Source organism: Nothoprocta perdicaria, unplaced genomic scaffold (genome assembly GCF_003342845.1).
Source record: "Nothoprocta perdicaria isolate Ctin4 unplaced genomic scaffold, notPer1 scaffold_351, whole genome shotgun sequence".
Classification (NCBI taxonomy): Eukaryota; Metazoa; Chordata; class Aves; order Tinamiformes; family Tinamidae; genus Nothoprocta; species Nothoprocta perdicaria.
Window position 1 is genome coordinate 11,691 of NW_020455590.1, and position 19,566 is coordinate 31,256.

At 39.3% G+C, this 19,566-nt stretch overlaps 1 protein-coding gene across 1 annotated transcript in view; it reads left to right on the top strand.

Annotated features, from left to right (window-relative positions):
- The first annotated feature begins 208 nt into the window (after positions 1–208).
- The window catches only part of RECK (reversion inducing cysteine rich protein with kazal motifs), a 45,117-nt gene continuing 25,759 nt past the window's right edge, over positions 209–19,566 (top strand). Inside the window, exons 1-7 of the mRNA XM_026044163.1 lie at positions 209–383; positions 5,485–5,559; positions 6,917–6,953; positions 12,654–12,739; positions 16,289–16,336; positions 17,373–17,422; positions 18,741–18,810. Coding sequence (XP_025899948.1) covers positions 360–383; positions 5,485–5,559; positions 6,917–6,953; positions 12,654–12,739; positions 16,289–16,336; positions 17,373–17,422; positions 18,741–18,810 — 390 coding nt within the window. The 5' untranslated portion in view covers positions 209–359. The remainder of the gene's footprint in view (positions 384–5,484; positions 5,560–6,916; positions 6,954–12,653; positions 12,740–16,288; positions 16,337–17,372; positions 17,423–18,740; positions 18,811–19,566) is intronic.

Genomic DNA, 19,566 nt, shown 5'->3' on the forward strand with positions numbered 1-19,566 from the left:
AGGGATTTGGCAGGTGCCAAATGAAGTGCATGGTAAATAGCAGCCGTGTGGCTGCAAGTAGAGGCAAGGCCACTGAGCCCTCCTTTGGGTGGCAGTGAAAGTTTGGGTGTGATTCTGGGAGGCTGGACAAGCTGGTTTGAATCTACTTCAGCACAAAAATTTTTCAAATTCTTTTTGCCTTCTGGGAAGGAAAATTTCTCCCAGTGGGCTGTAGAGTAGCTAAGATGACCTGATGACCCATCAGTTGGGTGCTTCTGTTGGGAAGGGAGAGTTAAGTGCTTCAAACCTTTTAAACCTATTTCCTCCCCCCTTGCTTTTCCATAGGCTTGTCTTGTTGTTATCATGCAAAGGACAACTTAATGTGTCGTGATGTTTGTGAACAGGTAAGCTTATTTTAAATTTAGTTTGTCCTTCAGCTTTGAAATCATGCCTGTAGTTGATGATGTAGCAAAATTAGGGCTAGGATAAATGACTATGTATGAATACTGTTCAAAAATCTGTTTACTTTATTCATATAGTAATACAAAGAACAACTTGTGCTAAGTTTAAGCTTGAAAAATGTTTTTATACAACTTATATTTAGATTTGTACCTCTGGGTAATAAACTTGCCTACCTTTATGCAAATAGGTGTGTGTGTGTATACATACATATATGCGCTTTGCTGACATACAGTTTTCGTGTTAGAATTGTGTCCTTGAATCATACTTGTTCCCTTTTGTTGGCCTTGTTTTATATTGTGGAGCTAGTAAAGCACTTAACCTGGGTATGGTGAAATTTATATCTATTTGTCATCATATTAGCAAAATCTTTTAATTTCTCTTTTCCCTCCTCATGTTTTTTTCTGAAGTGCAACAAAATTCCCTCTCAGGTTTCCAATTGTTAAGCCAAACAACAAGTCTTTTAGGCCTGTCACATAAGATATTCTCTCAGTTTCTATAGTTATCCCAACAGCATAAGTTTATCTCTTTGAATACAGGTAACCAAAATTATACATAAATTTTTGCATAAACAAAAGTACTATTCAGTCTTAAGAATCATGTTAAAACTTATATACAAGAAAGAAAGAACACTGTCTGGTGTATGTAATCAAAGTGGTTTAGTTGCATTGAGTTGGAATTTGGAATAATCTATCCAAATCTTTCATCTGTTCTAATGGTTTGTAGCTTCCAGTTTATTGTATGAGTTCCATTAGGCATTGTGAATGTCTGGCAAAAAGCGTTGAGCTTTACTGTCAGATTTCTTCCCGTTTTTGTGATATTGTTTGTAGTACCTCTCCGCTTGGATAATCATAGAATCATGGAATGCTTAAGGCTGGACGGGACCACAGAGGTTATCTAGTCCAACCCTCTGCTCAGGCAGGGTCACCTAGAGCACGTGGCACAGGGCTGCGTCCAAGCGGGTTTTAAAGATCTCCAAAGAAGGAGACTCCACAAGCTCTCTGGGCAGCCTGTGCCAGGGCTCTGTCACCCTCACTGTCAAAAAGTGTTTTCTCAAGTTCCTGTGGAACTTCTGGTGCCTCAGCTTGTGGCCGTTTCCTCTAGTCCTATCTCTGTCCACCACTGAAAAGAGGCCGCCCCCTCCTCCTCACTGCCTCCCTTGAGAGTAGGCTTGAGATAATGAGCATTAAAAAGTGGAGTGTGCCAGGGACCTGTTCTGGAATGTGTCCTGGATAACATCTTTATCGGTGCCCTGGAGGAGGCAACAGATTTCGCTCTCACTGAGTTTGCAGATAGCACAAAGCTGGCAGGAAGGGTTGATAACCTCAAAGGCAGAGCTGCCACCTGGACAGAGGGAGGAACAGAGGGTTGAACCAGCAGGAAAACTCAATGCCAAGTCCTGCACCAGGGAAGAGAGAAGGCCTTGCAGCAACACAGGTTGGGTGTTGATGGGCAACCCTGTTGGAAAGGGCCTAGAGGATGTGCTGCCAGCAAGCTGGATACAAGCTGCCCATGCGGCTGGCAGCAAGGGGCACATCCTGGATTGCATTAACAGAGCAGAGCCAGCAGGTGTAGGGAAATGATCTGTGCCTTTAGACAGCGCTTGTTAGAACACACACTGCATCCAAGTTGAGGCTCCTTGCTGAAGGTAAGATGCTAGTGAGCTGGAGCAAGCTGAGCTGCCACACAGGGCTGCCAAAATTGTCAGGAGGCTGGAGCACATGCCTTGTGAGAAGAGGCAGAGGAAGCTGTGCTTGTTCAGCCTGTGGAAGAGAGGGCACCTCAAAGCATCCTCTGACACCTCCGAGAGGGTTGCTGAGAAGACAGAGCCAGACTCTTTAGTGGTGCATAGTAGGAGGGCAGGAGACATTAGGCAAAAGCTGAAGCTAGAAGATTCCAGCTGGGTAGGATGAGAATCTCTTTCACCACAAGAATAGCAGGGGATCTCAAACTTTAGAGGCATGGCTGGAATAAAAACCTGAGCAATGTGATCTGACCTTATAGGGTAACTTGCTCTGAGCAGGAGATTGGACTAAGATGGTCTTCTGCAAGCCATTCCAGCTTGAATTATTTTATGGTTTGGTGACCCTGGAAGACCCCAAATACCACTGCAATTGTTCTTGCTCTCTTTTGTGAAATGAGTCCTATTGTTCTCCTTTCTATGAGCTTATCAAGTTGAATACTTTTACTTGATTTCATAGTAAAACTGTTAATTTTCCTTCTGAAGGCTCTAAGTTAGAACCATGTTTCTGTTATTCCTGGGATTTCCATTTTCATATCCCACACCAATATGTCTATCCCTGTCCTTTTTGTTGTCTGTTTTCCTGTTTTAATTTAGAAGTGTTTCATTTATTTGGACTGTTGCAAAAAAAAAAAAAAAAAAAAAGCTGTAAACATAATTTCAGATAAGACAGAAAACAATTTAGAATGTGCTGAAAGCTCAATTTAACACTACCGTTAATCCTTTTTCTTTAAAAAAAAGGCAAAGATTGAGATAAAGATGTATTTTAAGAAACTAGAAACATTATTGCTGACATAAGGAAACGAGACGAGCGTAATAGTACAAAATACTCTGAAAGAGATGAAAAAGAAAATAAAGGTGAGAAATTCACATGTTTCAGAGTTGTTCATGAAAGTCAATAAGATCAAGTAAAACTTCCCTGGCATAGGAGTAGGAAGAGATCTCTGGGGTCCCTCTAGCCTAACCCTCTTGGAGAGTGTGAGCTTTGACCTTAAATGAAGTTGCCCAGGGCCTTGTTCAAGCAAGTGCTGAGTATCCTCAAGGACAGACTTTCTACAAACTTACTTGGGAACCAGTTCCAATGTTTAACTGCTCTCATGGTGAAGTGTTTCTGTTTGGTTTTCCCAGTTAGAATTTCTGTTGCTGCCACTTGCTACTGCTTTTGTGGCTTTCTGTTGGACTCCCTGTAGCTCATTAACAGCACTGTTGTGAGGAGGCACAAAACTGGATGTGATTACAGACTTGGCCTCATGGCTGCCAAGTAAAGGAATGGTCTTTGCTCAAACCGCTGGCGATGCCATTGCTAGTTGCTGACCTGTTTTCGACTACTTGTCCACCAGGACCTTAGACCTTTCCTGAAAAGCTGCTTCCTAGCCAGTGAGCACCCAGCCCGTAGTGATGCGTGGTGTTATTCCCCCCAGGGCCAGGGCTTTGCGTTTGCCTTGGCACTTTGTGAGCATCTTGTCAAGCAGTTGCTGCAGCCTGTTGGGGCTCATCTGAGTGGCAGCTCTGCACCAGCACACTGGCCACAGCTCCCAATTCTAGATCCTCTGTATACTCGCAGAGGATTTAATCAGTTCCTTTGTCCATGTCCCCAGTCAAGCCATCAACACTACCAGTTTAGCACTTGATTTATACCATGTCAAAGTGACTGATGTTGCAACTGCTGACTACTAATCTTTGAGTCTGGTCAGTTTGTCTGCTGCCTTGTAAACCACCTATCCCACCCGTTTTTTTGTTCGAGAAAACTGAGAGGCCATGTAATATCCTTATAAAAGTCAAGATGAACAATATCCACGGAATCACAGAATATTTAAGGTTGGAAGGGACCTCTATAGATCATCTAGTCCAACCTTCCTGCTCAAGCAGGCACACCTACAGCATGTGGCACAGGGTGGCATCCAGGCGGGTTTTGAAGACCTCCAGAGAAGGAGACTCCACAACCTCCCTGGGCAGCCTGTKCCASKGCTCTGKCACCCTMACAGTAAAGAAGTTSCTYCTCACCTGGAGACGGAACTTCYTGTGCTTCAGCTTGTGGCCATTACCCCTCGTCCTATCGCTGGCCACCAGTGAGAACAGCYTGTCCCCTTCCTCCCTGCATTCTCCCTTCCTGAACTTATACATATTAATCATTTCCCCTCTGAGCCGTCTTTTCTCCAGAGAAAACAGGCCCAGCTCACTCAGCCTCTCTTCATACGAGAGATGTTCCATTCCCTTAATCATCCTGGTTGCCCTTCTCTGGACCCTCTCGAGAAGCTCCACGTCCCTCTTATACTGGGGAGCCCAGAACTGTACACAGTACTCCAGGTGTGGCCTCACCAGAGCTGAGTAGAGCCAGTTGCTGCCCACTTTTTTTTATTAACCCTTCTTTCTGTTATAGAAAGCTGTTAGCCATAATTTGCCTTGATTTGTCCCGACTGCCTGATCCCAGTCACCTTTTTATCTTTAGAGTGCCCTTCCAGGGCTTCAGAAGTGTGTGCTCAATAATCTGGGGACTGAGACTAGGCTTACTGGCCTGTGATTACCCACATTACCTTTCTGGTCTATCTAGCTGGATACGATGGTCGTCTCCCTTCAGTTGTCAGGAGTTGCTTCCAGTCACCATGACCTCTGAGATGTGTGGACAGGCTGCCTTACGCAGTGACACTTACAGTGGCAGGCTCGCCCTTGGCACCCTCAGTTGCGTCCCATCTAGTCCAGTGGCCTCGTGTTCAGTTCGTTCACTTAGATGGTCCTTAACTTGATCTTGCTCCTCTGCACGCAGTATTCGCCTCCTTCCCTGCCCTGTCAGTTTTGATAGCTTATTTAGCTAATGTGGATTTTTTCCATCTTTATTCCACATCAGTTATTGTTCTGGCTTTCTGGAAGGAGTTTACTTGTCTGAGATAATATGTAGCAGAACTTTATCTTTCTTTTTCCTGAAGTTGCATAATATTTTGGGAGATGGGACAAATGCTCTTTTTTTTTTTTTTTTTTTTTCCTTTGCCAATTCATAATAAGCTCCTGCAAGGAAGCTTTTGGGGATGAAACTCCACTTCCAAAAAAAAAAAAAAAAAAAATTAAAATTGCTTTCTTCTATAAAAAAAAGCAGTGTATTTGAGTAGCCATAGGGATTAAGAAAAGGAAAAATTAATTTTACAGGTGTTACATGCTATTACCCAGACTTATCAAAGAGTAGCTAGTATTGGCTTATTGAAACTTAAGCTAAAAAGGGGGAGTCACATTGAAAAAAATACTCATTTGTTGTTACATGTCTTGTTACATGTTTGTGTGTTTTAAAATGTGTTCTGTTTCTGTTATAAAAGATTTTATCCTCTAAGAGTGATTCACGTTTGAAGCATTTACTGCAACGAGCACCTGAGTATTGTCCAGAATCAATGGTAAGGCTTATTAGCTTTAATAAAATATGTGATCACACATTAATAAAGTCTTTCTTGCAAAAATACAAGTTTTAAGTGATTCGTAGAGTTATTTCACTTGGAGTTTTGAGGAGATAAAGAATCACAAAATGGTTGAGGCGGGAAGGAACCTCTAGAGATCATCTAGTCCAACCCCCTGCTCCAGCAGGGACACCCAGAGCACGGGGCACAGGGCGGCATCCAGGTGGGTTTGGAAGATCTCCAGAGAAGGAGACTCCACAGCCACCCTGGGCAGCCTGTGCCAGGGCTCTGGCACACTCATAGGAAAGAAGTTCTTCCTCCACATGGAGATGGAACTGCCTGTGTTTAAATTTATACCTGTTACCCCTTGTTCTGTTGCTGGTCACCACTGAGGACATGCCTGTATATACATCTTTTAGTCTTTTTCTCTCATATTATGAGGGCTATAAAACTTCTTAAAATAAGGTTTTCATATGATTAGTTTTTGTTTGCTTGTTCATTTTTAAGATGTCATATGTAACACTACTTGCAGTCAGACAGGATTTCACAACTTTGCTAGGTGTTCTGGTCATGCCAGTTTTTACAGAACGAGCTAAAATTGGCTTATATTGGCAAGAATTTTGTGTTGGGTAATTGTCACTTTAGTCCCATGGAGGTTGTTGGCAGTGACCTCTTGGTCAGCAGGAAAAAGCTGACAGATCCTGCCTAGGCTGAGGCAAGGAGAGCCTCATAGTCATTTCAAATGTATAGCCATACTCACAAAATTGAACTAATGCTTTTATTGGTAAGTAATTTTACAGTTTCATAACAGTTATTTCTTGTATTAGTGTGTGTGGGGGAATCTGTATCCTACTTGGAGCATCATCTAGTTTATCCTGCCTGTCTGTCTTGCCTATTGTGGGGGTGCCTTAAAGCCCTCCTGTTTTGTTTCGTGTGTTGTGGGAGGTTGTTTGCCTGTTTCCAGTTGGTAGAAAGAAATACTAGGTCAACAAGTTCTCCCCAGATCTTGGTTCTAGATAGACCTTTGACTGTCCACTTTGACTAACCCATTGCTGATTAATTCTCTAAATACTGGTGAGAAAGTTGACCAGCTAGTGTAGTTCAGATTATTATGGGATGTTTTGTACCTATAACAATATTCCTCTTGATTAGACATTCTGTAGGTGGCAGCCTTGTCAAGGCAAACATAACTTAACTTAGATGACCTAGTGCCTCCTTTAAAAATACTTAAGGTGTAGATGAGTTCTACCAATAGGACACTTAAACTGCAGATGGAATATGCTGAAAATGGTATTTTGGATCTGTTAGAAACACTTTTATATTGTAGACTTTTGCTTAATTGCACTTTACTTTTCAGGGAGAAGTTTGGGGCTGTATCAATTCTTCTTTGCCAGGTAAGATATACTCGTTCATTGTTGAATTGGTTTGTTTATTTAAACACATACATGGTTTTATCTTCTATCTACTACGTGCACCTACAGACTTAAAGTAATACAACTTAAAGTATGTGTTTCTTTGTGTTTTTCTTTTACTCCTCAATTGTTACCATATGCATTTTTTTCTTGCAAAACTTTTCCCGGTTAGAAGTTGTTGGATATGTTTGTGTAATTAATCTGTGTCTCCTTAGAGAAATACCAAAGGGTTTTGCCCATTTAAAAATTCTCTTATTTTTAGTTTCAGTATACCTTAATCTACATAAGTATACTTTAATACAATACAATTATGGATTATTGCAATTTTGATCAGCTACAAATTTTTTTCTTTGGAAAAAAAGAGCAATTGAGAGAAATAGCAGGAATGAGACAGACATAATTTAAGTGGTGGAAAGACTCGGATAAAGAACCAAACTACTTGCTACAGGTGGGTTTGGAAGACTAAAGCATGGATTTAAAACAGGACTGTTATGTTAAGAGAGATTAAGATAGATGAAATAGGACTTGGTACTCTGTATCTGCTTTGAAACACTGAGTAAAATGAGCATGGTATAGGTGAAAAAGTGGTGGTGAGGAAAGAGTGGTGTAACAGTGTTATATTGCTTACTTTCACTTTTTTTCCCCTCCCATTTCAGAGGCAAACTGTAGAATCCAGTCCATGTAAAGGGATTTGGTAGTTTGATTTTTCTAGTATCTATAATATATTTTGAAGTTGCAACATTTTTTTTCTGTCATCTAAAACCTGATATTTTAAAATCAAAAGTAATACCTAATCTTTCCTGAAACTTGACTGCTATTCACAAATAAGTGTTGATGGATTTTCTGCAAGAGAGGAATACATATTTTCTTTAAAAGTTTAGGTTTGTGTTAGCAAGTAAAAAAGTATTTGAAATCTATGTCAATGAACCACTGAACCAGATGTGAGACCTCTTTGCTGCCTTTATGGGGTGATGTCACTGTCATCTGGTTTATGGAAAAAAACCTACTTCTTCAGTGATGATGGAAACCGTAATTTGGTCTTGTGATAAAAGTGAAATACTCCTGTAGTGCCCTGAGCCTTGTACCTTCATGAAGCCCATAAAGCTTCTCATGCACCCTGTGAAGCTTCTCATTCTTGTGAAATTACATTGCATAATTCTGTTATATTTCTTCTTTGATGTGAGCTGCTTCTGGAAAAAAAAAATCCTAATTGTTCTCTAGTGATTCCATGACCTGCAAAAATTTTTTAAATTACTGTTTTAGTTTCTACAGGACAGTATTACAGGAGAAGGTTTCATTCCCTTTCTGGGAAGCCAGTACAGTTAAGTGCCTCTCTGAAGTACCTACACATCAATTTATGCAACATGGTGAACAAACAGGAGGAAGTAGAAGTAGATGCGTAATTAGAGGGCTGTTATTATAACTTGGGTCACAGAGATGTGGTTGGAAGGTTCCCACATGTGGAGTTTTGCAGTGGATGGACACAAACACTACAGGCAGGCCGATGAGATACGGTCTAAGTAAGTGGGCTGATACCTGCCTGATCTGCTGGGATCAATGTGGTTATTGGTGGCACCGAGTCCAGCTAGAGGCCAGTCACTGGTGGCGTATCCAGTATTGGAGTCAGTGCTGCTTACCTCTTTGTTACTGACCTAGATGACCCTCAGCAAGTCTGCAAATGATGCAAAACTGGGAGAGGTGGTGGACACACCAGATGGCTTTTGCTGTCGTTGAGAGAGACCTTGCCGTGCTATAGAAATGGGCGGAGAAGAATCTACCTCATAAAGTTCAGTAAAGGGAAACAGTCATGTACCTGGGGAAGGCCTCGTGCGCCAGAACATGCTGGGTCCCACCACTTGGAAAGCAGTTTTGCAGAAAGACTTGAGGATCTTGGCAGGCAAGTTGTGAGCCAGCCATGTGCCTCAGGGCAAAGGGGGCCAACAGCACCATGGGTTCTGCTAGGAACACCACTGGCAGCAGGTCAAAGGAAGCAATCCAGGGATCCGTCCATAGGCTCGGCACTGGTGAGACCACATCTAGAGTGTTGCATGCATTATGGGGCTCTTCAGTACGATAAAATCTTAGACATGCCAGTGCACGTTCAGCAAAGCCTTAAGTTGTCCCTTTAAGCAGAGGAACGTAGTGCAGCATGTCATGTGAAGACGGACTGAGAGTGCTCTTCAGTCTAGAGAAGAGAAAGCTTGCGGGGTAGGAGAGAGGGTGATTTTATTAACTTGCATAAATTTCTGATAGGAGAGTCTAAAGAAAACAGACCACTCATATCAGTAGTAACCAATGAAAGAAGAGGCAATAGGCACAAATTAAAATACAGGAAATGCTAGCTAAAGTTAAGTCTTCTTTTTGTCCTGTGGCAGTGATGGAACACTGGAGCAGGTTGTCCAGAGAGGTTACAGAACCCCTGTCCTTGGACATGACCAATATTTGACTCAACATGGTCTTGGACAGTTGGCCTCAGTGGACCCAGCTTTCAGTGGCGGGGGTAGTACAGACGGTCTCCAGAGACTGACTGAAAAGACTTTTACGCTTCTTATTGTCGTTCTGAACAGTACAGAATGCTCACCTGTTCATTTAAGAGTGGATATTAGATACCTATTTTGCCTGTGGGGTTAAATGCACTAAGTTGCGTAATTACACGTGCTAAATCACTTGTAATTATGATTTACTGTCTGATGCGTACATGTATCCTTAGGGTATTTTCATTGTGGTTTTATTTTCTCTGCTTCCTTCCTTACAGTAACTTGTTGTGACTGTTACATGTTAATGTTTTGAAGCTGAATTGCCAGTCACTTCATTACTGTAGTTATTACACCATAAAATTGTAATGTTCTTGTAGCTAGTATTGAGCTTTCTATCTCTACCCTGCCACTCCCCATTTTTTTCACTTAAACCCTTCACAATGGTTTTCTAATAATTTTTTTATGGGGTCATCATCAAAAATTAACTCTGTAAATAAAATTTTCTTATCCTTGCCAGTTCAGTGTTGTACTTTTAAAAGGCTTAAGACTGGATATTTAGGAATGTAACAATTCTCTGGAGAAAAAAAAAAGTCCTTTATTTTCTGAAAGCAACTACTAATGAGTGTTTTAGTAGAGAAGCTCTTTTTAAAAATCTGGTAGATGTCAATGTTTGTTTATTAAATCTAGGAAGCTTACACAACATTAATTTATTTTAGGAGAATGGTATTGCAAATTAGAAAAGCTTCTATCTGACTGTGCACATGTGATATGATTTGTGTTCTGTTTATATTTGATAAATAAAGTTGCAGGCTGTTGTCCATAGAAGGCATATTTTTGTTTATAAATGCATGTATTTTCATTACTTTGATTACAAAATTAATTTATAGGTTACTGTAATAAAATAGCAATTTGTTTTTAAGGAGTTGCGTTATCAGACTCTTCTTCACAAGTTTATCTGCTGCTCTGAAATGTTTTGGGGAGAGGACCTGAGCATGGCTGGAGCTTATCGACATTCTTAACATGTCATATATTTGTAGTTTGGGGTTTTACACTGTGTTCTAGTACAAAGTACAGATACTTGGTTCTTGTATCAGAGTTGAGCTTTAGTAAAAGTACATATGGAAAACACAGGCTCCATCTTGCACAGAATAGTGCTTTACAATCAGTATTGTGTGCTTTTTATTTTTATTTTTTTTCCATTCCCTAAAACCGCACAAGTAGATTTGGCAACAGAAGTTTGTGGAAATGATTCTCATATTAACATATAATCTCTCTTAATATTAGCTTGCCTGTATTTTAAAAGAACTTAAAAATATCAATATTCTGCTGAACTGTTTTGACTGCAAGGAGTCTGTGTAGAGCTCCACATCTGACAGTTGTGAGGAAACAACTGTTACATATTTTTAAGGCCTAAAAGACACTGTATGGAGCAGCTGATTTTGTAACTAACTGCAGATGTGTATTTCCACATATTTGTGTGACTTTCATCTAGACATCTGTTTATTTCTGGAATTAGTTTTAAAAATTGCAACAAACTTAGAATTTTTGAACATTGATAACAAACTGGTGATTTATGCATGACAGCCATCTCCTGAATGCTTTCAGAGAGTTGCTCAATCTCTGAGAAACTAAGTCCTTACCCAACTACGGAAATAGACTGTAAAGTTTTTTGTGGCCTTCATATCCTTCTCCACTAATTTGTGCAATTTGGAAAGGAGAGCCAGGACTGAATAGAAGAGAATTCAGACAGTCTTCAGATTGGTGATTGAACCCATTTACCTACAGGGTTTTCAGAAAGTCCAGACCCTTGAGATGAGACAGAACCACTTAAAACTGGCCAAATGCCGGCTGGATCCAAAAGCTGTTCCACACCTTTGCCTCTCAGCCTTACCCTGGCCCCACAATCCTGCCATATTGCTTGTGTCAAGCATTAATGTTTTAACTTGCTTTCTGAGATTTGAATTACTGTTTTAATATGCTGAAAATTATGCTAATTTATCAAAAACATGATCTCCTTGTAAACTTTTTTAAACTGTGTTTTCTTAATTTGCCTATTAGAGTGTCATGAGAGACCGATACTGGAAAGGCTATAGGCAAAGGCAGTTCTACATCATCTGTGTTGGCAACGCCAACACGGTGTATTAAAAAGGCAATTTTGTTCCTGATAAATCCATACTACCAATTGTTTTCCATTCCTTACAAGTAATTTCTGATTTTTTTTTCCAAGCATTTTTCCCCAACTCCCTGGTCTGTAACACCCACCTTATCAACTTCCTCTTTCTAAATCTAGGCATCCCATTTGACTTTCCAGAGTAGGTATTCCTACTGGGCTTTGGAATACTTTTTAAATTAAGAAATTCATTGTTTTTTGCCTTTTAATATTAGCTTATTTTTTCCTAGATAGAGGATATAATTTGAATATCCTAAAAAAAAAAAAAAAAAAAAGACTTTATAACAAAACTGGAAGTGCTTCATTTGAGCTAAGTATATTTTCACTAAGGAAAGAATAGTGGGACAAGGTATAAAATGAGCCTAAAGACTGCTTTCTAGATCAAACTTTCTCTCTAATTATTTCTGTCTTAAAGGTTACATGTGAAATAGGTAAGGGAATGCATTCTTTTGGTTTAATTTCTGATGTCTTGAAAATATCTGTGAATATAGACCGCTCTGGAGGGATCTCAAGAAGAGATGAAATAAACTCTTGGCAAGAATTCTTTCCTGTTTGACTTTATATTAAGAAATAGGGACAATGAGAATAATGAAATAAGTAGGGGAAAAGAAAGAGAAAGGAAGACAGGAGAGTTAATTCAAATATCAAAATGTGCTAATCAGTGAAATAAACTACAGAGGAAGCTTGGAGAAAAAAAAAAAGTAAGAAACATCATATTCTCTGTTGAACTTGATTTAAAATGATGCTATTGAAACCTACAAGAAAATGTGTCTGAATAAGAAAAAGATCACCAATACAACATTATTTTACTGTCTTATACTGACTTACACCTTAGATTAACCAGATGAAATGATCAAAATTGCAATTAAGGGTATAGAAGTCGCTACAAAACAGCAAAACTTATAATTAGGATTTGTGAAAGAGAACAGGAATTATCATACTTGAAAAGTAACCGACTTGTGGGGGCGGGAAAAAGAAAATGATGTTACAATCTCTCTTGCTACTGTCATGTGAACTGTCTTTTTATTTTTAAAGGAGTTCTGAAGAAGTCTGATGGCTGGGTTGGTTTGGGTTGCTGTGAGCTGGCCATTGCTGTGGAGTGCCGGCAAGCATGCAAACAGGTACGGCTTTCTCGTTTTGTCACGTGCTTTATGTTAAGGGATGGGATATTGTATTCATATTGCACTTTACCTGTCATATTGACGTATTTCTGTTGTGAGCTTGAGGTTTAGGACATTTTTTATAGCAAATTTTAATTATTATATAAACACTCTTCAAAATTGCAATACTTGACAAGAAATTTGCCAGAAAGCGTAGCTCACGGTAAATTTCAGACACCAAAATCCAAAATCAAAGCAGAGGATTGACATTTTGAATATCAATTTTCAATAAAAAAGCAAATGTTCAAGTCTACTAAGTAAGAATTTAATATAAAGAATTACCCTTTAATATGGATGTATATTTTTAACAATATTGTAGGAGTAGGCTCTTTGCTATGACTTGATGACCTGGAAGAGGAAATCTTAAGCTCAGGATTAGCATTTTCAACGTGAAAACTTAATGTTTCTTTAAACAGCGTGTTGTGTGTGCATGTGTGACGAGGTACATGTGCAATCCTGAGTAGGGAATTTCTGGTCTACAAGATACGTCAGTTGAGTAGTGGAGTCGGTCACTTGCCTTCTAACCTGCTCAAGGTATCTTACGGTTTTGGAGCTGGCTTGAGGTGTTTTGAGAGAGCTGTATGTTGTGATTAGAGGGGGCAGAACATCATTTGCTTTTCGCTCAGTATCTTGAGGTAAAATACAAGCTCTTTAAAACATAAAAAAAAATAAATAAAATAAAATTCTAATACTATGGTTTGATGCTTTAAAACTTCAATGCTTTGTCACCTCTTAAGTGCACTGTACACATTACTAGAAGGATTTGGGTAATTTACTTGCTTTTTCTCCTTTGAGTCAATAGCAAACTAATGTTTAATGCCTGCCAAAATATTTTGGCTTGGACATGATCACTGAAATCTAACAAGAAGAAAAAAACCATGAAGTTTACTATTAGGATTGCATTTTAATCTGTAATTTGGATTGCAAGTTAAGTCAGCTTAGTCTTACTTGGCTACCTAAGCAGAAATAATTTAGTCTTGCTTTTCTGCTCCATCTTCTCCAGCGTACTGTGCTGTTACCACATGATACCTACCTATCCTGGGGTCTTTCCCCCCACTGCAGTGTGTGGCATTGCTTTTAGTAGGGAATGAAGGGAGGGAAGTAGATCAGCCAGTGGTGGTGACTGGAGGGATATCCCATCCTGTTGATTTGGTCTAGACAACTTTGGGACAAAGCTGTTCCCACCCTGCCAGCCATGAGGAGCTTGGGGAGAGGGTGTGCATCTTTGCCTCTCACCTGCATAGCTGGGAGAAGACAAAAGCGTTGCTATATCTAAAGGGCCTGGGCTAAGGGGACCCCTGGGAAAACAGGAGAATCCAGCAGCAAGTGTCTGAACCGAATGAGTGAGAAAGACCTCATGGGCCACAGTAGACAGGGCTAGGAAGTACTAGCTCTGTGAGGGAAGGTTTGAAACAGCCTGAATACAGTGAAAAGAGTTGGAATACAGTAAAAAGATTGGAAGCCCTCGAAACAGCAAATTGGGGGAAATCATTAGTGTAATTAATGCCACTCCTTTAGTTCCATAAGAGAGCTAAAAAGCAAATAGACGTCTGTTGTTGTTCATTTTACTGTGTAAGGATCATCTGAATTCACCTAAAATTCACCTGAAACTGAAGGTTGTGTTTAAGAGTCACCAGTGTCTTGGGACCTGCCTTACTTTTGACTACTCGGCTGATAATGTATTTTACATTAGAACCTTCTAAATGCAAAGAGGTTGTAATACTGTGCAAATAGGTGCCTCTAGTCTGTGTCTGACAGAAGCACTCTGCCTTTTTTCTATATTATAATACCAATTTAATTGCTTAGTAATGTGGATATGCTTAAGTCTTACTGTGTTTACAGCTCAAAAGTGCAGCAGCCTTCTCTGAAACTACAGAAGTTCCTATGAGAGAGCTGTCCTACCACTTACTAAATAGAGATAATCCATTTAGTTTTGCTTTGCAAACAGTAGGCATGTGATTGTTGCTCATGTACTCTATCTTTTTTAGTTCATAGTAATTTCATAACTAAACCTGTAAAGATTCTGTCACTTTGGTTATACTTCTTGAAGCTTTCTTCACAATCTCTGCATAAAAATAGTTATAAAGCTGAGAAGTGCATCGCTTCGTAGAGATAGGCTCTGCGACTGGCTTTTGTGTGCAGTGCACTGTCTGGTGATGTGACGTTCCAGTCACAGCCCCAAATACGTTTTTGTGCTGCTTTAGAGAGATTTTTCCTTAACCACATGGAAGGACTATAGTTTCTCAACCTTTGATGTTATCATATCAAAACTTTCGTCTAAAGAATGCTCTAGTGACAACTGTAAGCATAATACATACATTTTATATCTTTTAAGTATATTTTTAGTCTTTCTAAAATCTGAGAACCATTTTGCAATTTAAGTGTATGTCTAAGCCAACGGAAACAGTTTCAGAGTTCCTAGTGTATAATCGCTTCACCCTTATAATTCATTTCTGAAGCAGTGACACATCTAATATCCAGTCTTGCACAGATGAAGGAGAAGGAGTTCCTGGCAACACTCAAACAGAAGAAGGCATTATGCAGACCATGAAAGCAGGGACAGGTAGCTGGGAAGAATACAGGGATTTTGTCAGAGTATGCAGTGATGGGACTAGTAAGAGTAAGGCCCACTTGGAATTTAATCTGGTAAAGGGTGGGAGGGCAACTAGAAGTAACAAAAAGAACACTATGGGAAATGTGGATGTGCTGCTGAATAGGGCAGAGGCCCTGGTAAGAAAGGACATGGAAAAGGGAGAGGTGCTGAATGCCTTCACCTTAGTCTTTACTGGTAAAGCCATCTCTCAGAAATGTCAGACCCTGGAGAGTAGAGAGAAAGTCTGGAGAAAGGAAGACTTTCCCGCTGATGGATGAGGATTTGGGTTAGGGATCCCTTAAGCAAACTGGACACCCACAAGTCTGTGATTCCTGCTGGGATAGCACCCATGAGTGCTGAGGGAGCTGCTGAAGGCTCTTCTCCATCATCTGTGAAAGGTCACTGTGTGATCAGAAGAGGTTTCCAAGAACTGCAGATGTGCCTGGTGTTTTCAGAAAGGGCAAGGAGGACACAGGGAACTACAGGCTGCTAATCTCACTATGATTTCCAAGCGCATAAAGGACAAGGAGGTGATCAGGATTAGTCAGCATGGATTTACCAAGGCTGGAAGAATGATTGAAGAGGAAACTCATGAAGCTCAGTTCAGAGTCCTGCACCTGGGGAGGACTAACCACATAGGCTCATCCAGGCTGGGGGCCGCCCTGCTGGCTTAGGAGCCTGGGCGGGCAGCAAGTTGAGCAGGAGCCAGCAACGTGCCCTCTGGGCAAAGAAGGGCAGTGGTATCCTGGGCTGCAGTAGGAAAAGCATTGCCAGCAAGTTGAGCTTTTTCTGAAGTTCTATGTGATTTGGGTCTTAAATTCGAATGGATTATGGATTGATGAAGTTAGGATAGTTCTTACTTTGCAACGTGACTTTTGTTTTCATTTTCTGAGTGAAAAAATGTCGCTGTCTTTCAGGCATCTTCAAAGAATGATGTTTTAAAGGTTTGCAGAAAAGAATATGAGGTATGTATGTATGTATCTGTATCTTATTAAAAATCAATGTATGTGTCTGTATCTTATTAAAAATCAGCTGGTTTGTAATTCCTGTAAATGTGTTCCATAGAAGGAGTTACCTTAAAGTACTATTTCTGGATGTACTCACTTCCATTCAAAAGTAAATTGCCTTTCTCTACAGTTTTGTAAACATGCAATTATTAGGCTTGCCCTGTTTAACAGACTTGCATATGTCTTAATTTCAATGAAAAAGATGCAACTTTTAAAATAGAGATAAGGATTCTAAAAGAGTTTGTTTTCTAGGAATTTGTCTGCCTCAGACATTCATTCTTGGAACTCACACTGTGAGAAGCATTTCAACTCATATAATGGGAGATTCATCTTTAAATTGATCTAAAGAAGTTATTGTAAAAGAGAATCTTTTAAATGGCCTTTTAAATATAAATTCTTAGAATTAATTAGTTTTATTAGCTTCAATGAAACTATATATTCTAGAAATTATGAGCTTTTTTTGTTCTTAAAATTAATCATTAGAATATTTTCAGAATATTCTGTCTCTCCTCTCTCTGTCTCTCAATTTTTTTTAACACAACAAAGATATTGTATTCTGCTAGGACTTTCTTTCCCTTTAAAAGGTTTCCTAATTATAATCCAGGTCCCTCCTACCTGCTTTCATCTCCTTTCCTCCTCTCTTCTGCCCTAAACTAGTTAATCCTGCATAATTCCTGTTCATAATCAACAGTGCAAAATAGCAGACAAATTTGTATTCTTTAATATGGACAGAAATGCAACATGTTTCCTATTTCCAGGAAACATTAAACAAACTTTGTTTTTTCCCTTTGGTTATTTTATCAAAGGACTGTAAGGAATATTTTCCTAACGTCTTTATTGAAGATCTATAGTTTGTTCTCTTGAAAATGAACTTTGATTTTTAACTGATCTTTCTCTTCTCATGCTATGATATGCTGCTGTCCGTGTCTGTAATCTTTCCCTCTATTATGCTGGCATGTTTCCTTCTTTTTTCTGGATTTCTGCATTGCTGTAGGAGGTTGACCAGTATGTGTTGAAGGAGAACGAGAAAGGAAAGGTAAGAACTTAAAGAACGTCTACAAAATGGCCATCCTATGTTCTTTTCCTAGCTCTTCTTTTTCCAATTTTGTCTGGAATTTTGGAAGGTTATTCATCTTTCTGTTACTAGGCAGAAAACCTTAATTCTATATGTTTGCAGTGCTTCTGAAGAGGAGAAGCAACACTTCTAAAGAGGAGAGCGAGAAATCCTTAAATGATAGGAGAGGAAATAAGTCTTTCAGGTGGAAAAAAAGGCAGGAGTCTGGTGAGGGAGGATGTTGCATTTTTGTTTGTTTTATTTTGGAACACTAGAAGTTATAGATAGGGATGTTATATTGGGGACCAAAATGAAGTCTGTAACATGGTACATGTTGATTATTACATATTTTTTGTAGGGAAAATTGATTGCTTTAATACCTAGCCTTAATGTTCTGGGGAGAGAGGAAGGTAATTCTTATGCTCATAAGATACTCTATGTGTAAAGTTGAAGGATTTTTTTTGCCCAGTGTGTTTGCCTTTGTTTAAAACTTCATACTTTATTATTTAAAATATGTAGATTCAGTTTGGGAATTAGTGTAAAATATCCATTGTAGTGCTTTTTCCTTGGATTTCAAGTCTGTTACTGAGGTGCTGTATGTGTATGATGTATAAGTAAAAGCAAGATGAATTAAAAATATAACTGTAGTTGCCTTTTCTAAAGTACTTTCACAGCTTACTAATTTTCATAGCTTATGAAAACTTTTACAGCTTCCAGACTGATTGAACTGTACGGAGTACTTTGCAGCAGAGTTTTGAGATTAGGGAAGCCCCTTTGAGATGCTTCTTAAGCTTCCCACTAGGTTAGTGAGCACAAAATATGCCCTAAGTCTTTAAGCATACGGCACATGTTCAGAGGGGTCAGGAAAAAAAAAAAGAAGAAACTAAAAATAAAGATAAGGTTGCTAAGCAGAGTTGCAAGTTGCGTGGTAGCAGAGCCACTTTAGCACTGTGGAACCATTTTTTTACAAGATAGATTGAAAATTCTTTTTCTTTTGATCATATGTTTCTGGATTACTTTAAGTGTAGCCTGTAATTCTTGTCATCTTAGGAAATCTTGTAAGCTGATTACTCTATGATCTACTTATACTTTTGATCAGGGCATTGAAGATTTTTAAGTGATACCCTGTTTTTCCAAGTAGTATGATATGTACTAATTCAAAAATTTTAACACAACTCTCTAAATATTGGAAAATGTTACTGCAATGTATCTTCATAAGCTCCTTTTGAAAGATTGTATTGGGGGAGGGGATGCTCTTCTCTGCTTCTCGGGTAGTTGTTTTGTGTCTTCTCTTCATTTTCTATCTGATTCTCATCTCTTATCTTTCACTACTTCTTCCAGCTTTCTACTGTCCTGTTCACCTTCCTCTAAAAAGAAGGTAGGTGATAGTCAAAGGAAGAAGAAACAAAGATATGGAGACTGTACTGAGGATGTTCTGATTTTTACTCCTTTTGAAAGTTCTGTGGGAAGTCAAGGTTCTTTTTTGGGGAAAACTGCATGGAATACACACTTAGGGGAGTAACTGAAGTTAGTTTGTAGTACTTGAATTAGGCTCTGAAGGATTTATGATCATTTTTAAGATGACTGTTCTTTGGTGTGTGGCAAGGGCAGTGCTCGAATTCCCTTTGCAGATGGCAGCTCCACGTCTATGCGCTGCGCACTGCGAGTCCCTCTCAGCACATTTGGAACTCCAGTTCTTGCCGCTTTTCTTCTTGGATATTCTAAATAAGTCATTGTTCAATGACTTATTCTCCAGCTAATTGGCCTTACGAGAGGCTTTCTGCAGCTGAGCAGTGTAACATCTGCTGCCATGTGGCTGAAATATAAAGTGGAAATGCTCGGCATTCTTCATTACAACCAAAAACTAAAACTACTTTTGGTCCTATAACTTCTTTTAACACACAGTATTTAACACTGCTGGTGTTCCTACTACTAAAAGACTTTTTTTTTTTACAATTTTTAAACTCACATTTCAAATGCAGTACCCACAGTTTCAAGTGTTCCAATAAATATTTAGAAAGTATTCAGTGTGCTACAGTATTGGCTTGTTTCATCTTTTAGGATCATAAGATCCTGCTTTAGGCTGAGCTTTTAGTGAATGCTGGCAACTAATGACCCCTTCCAAAACTGCTGA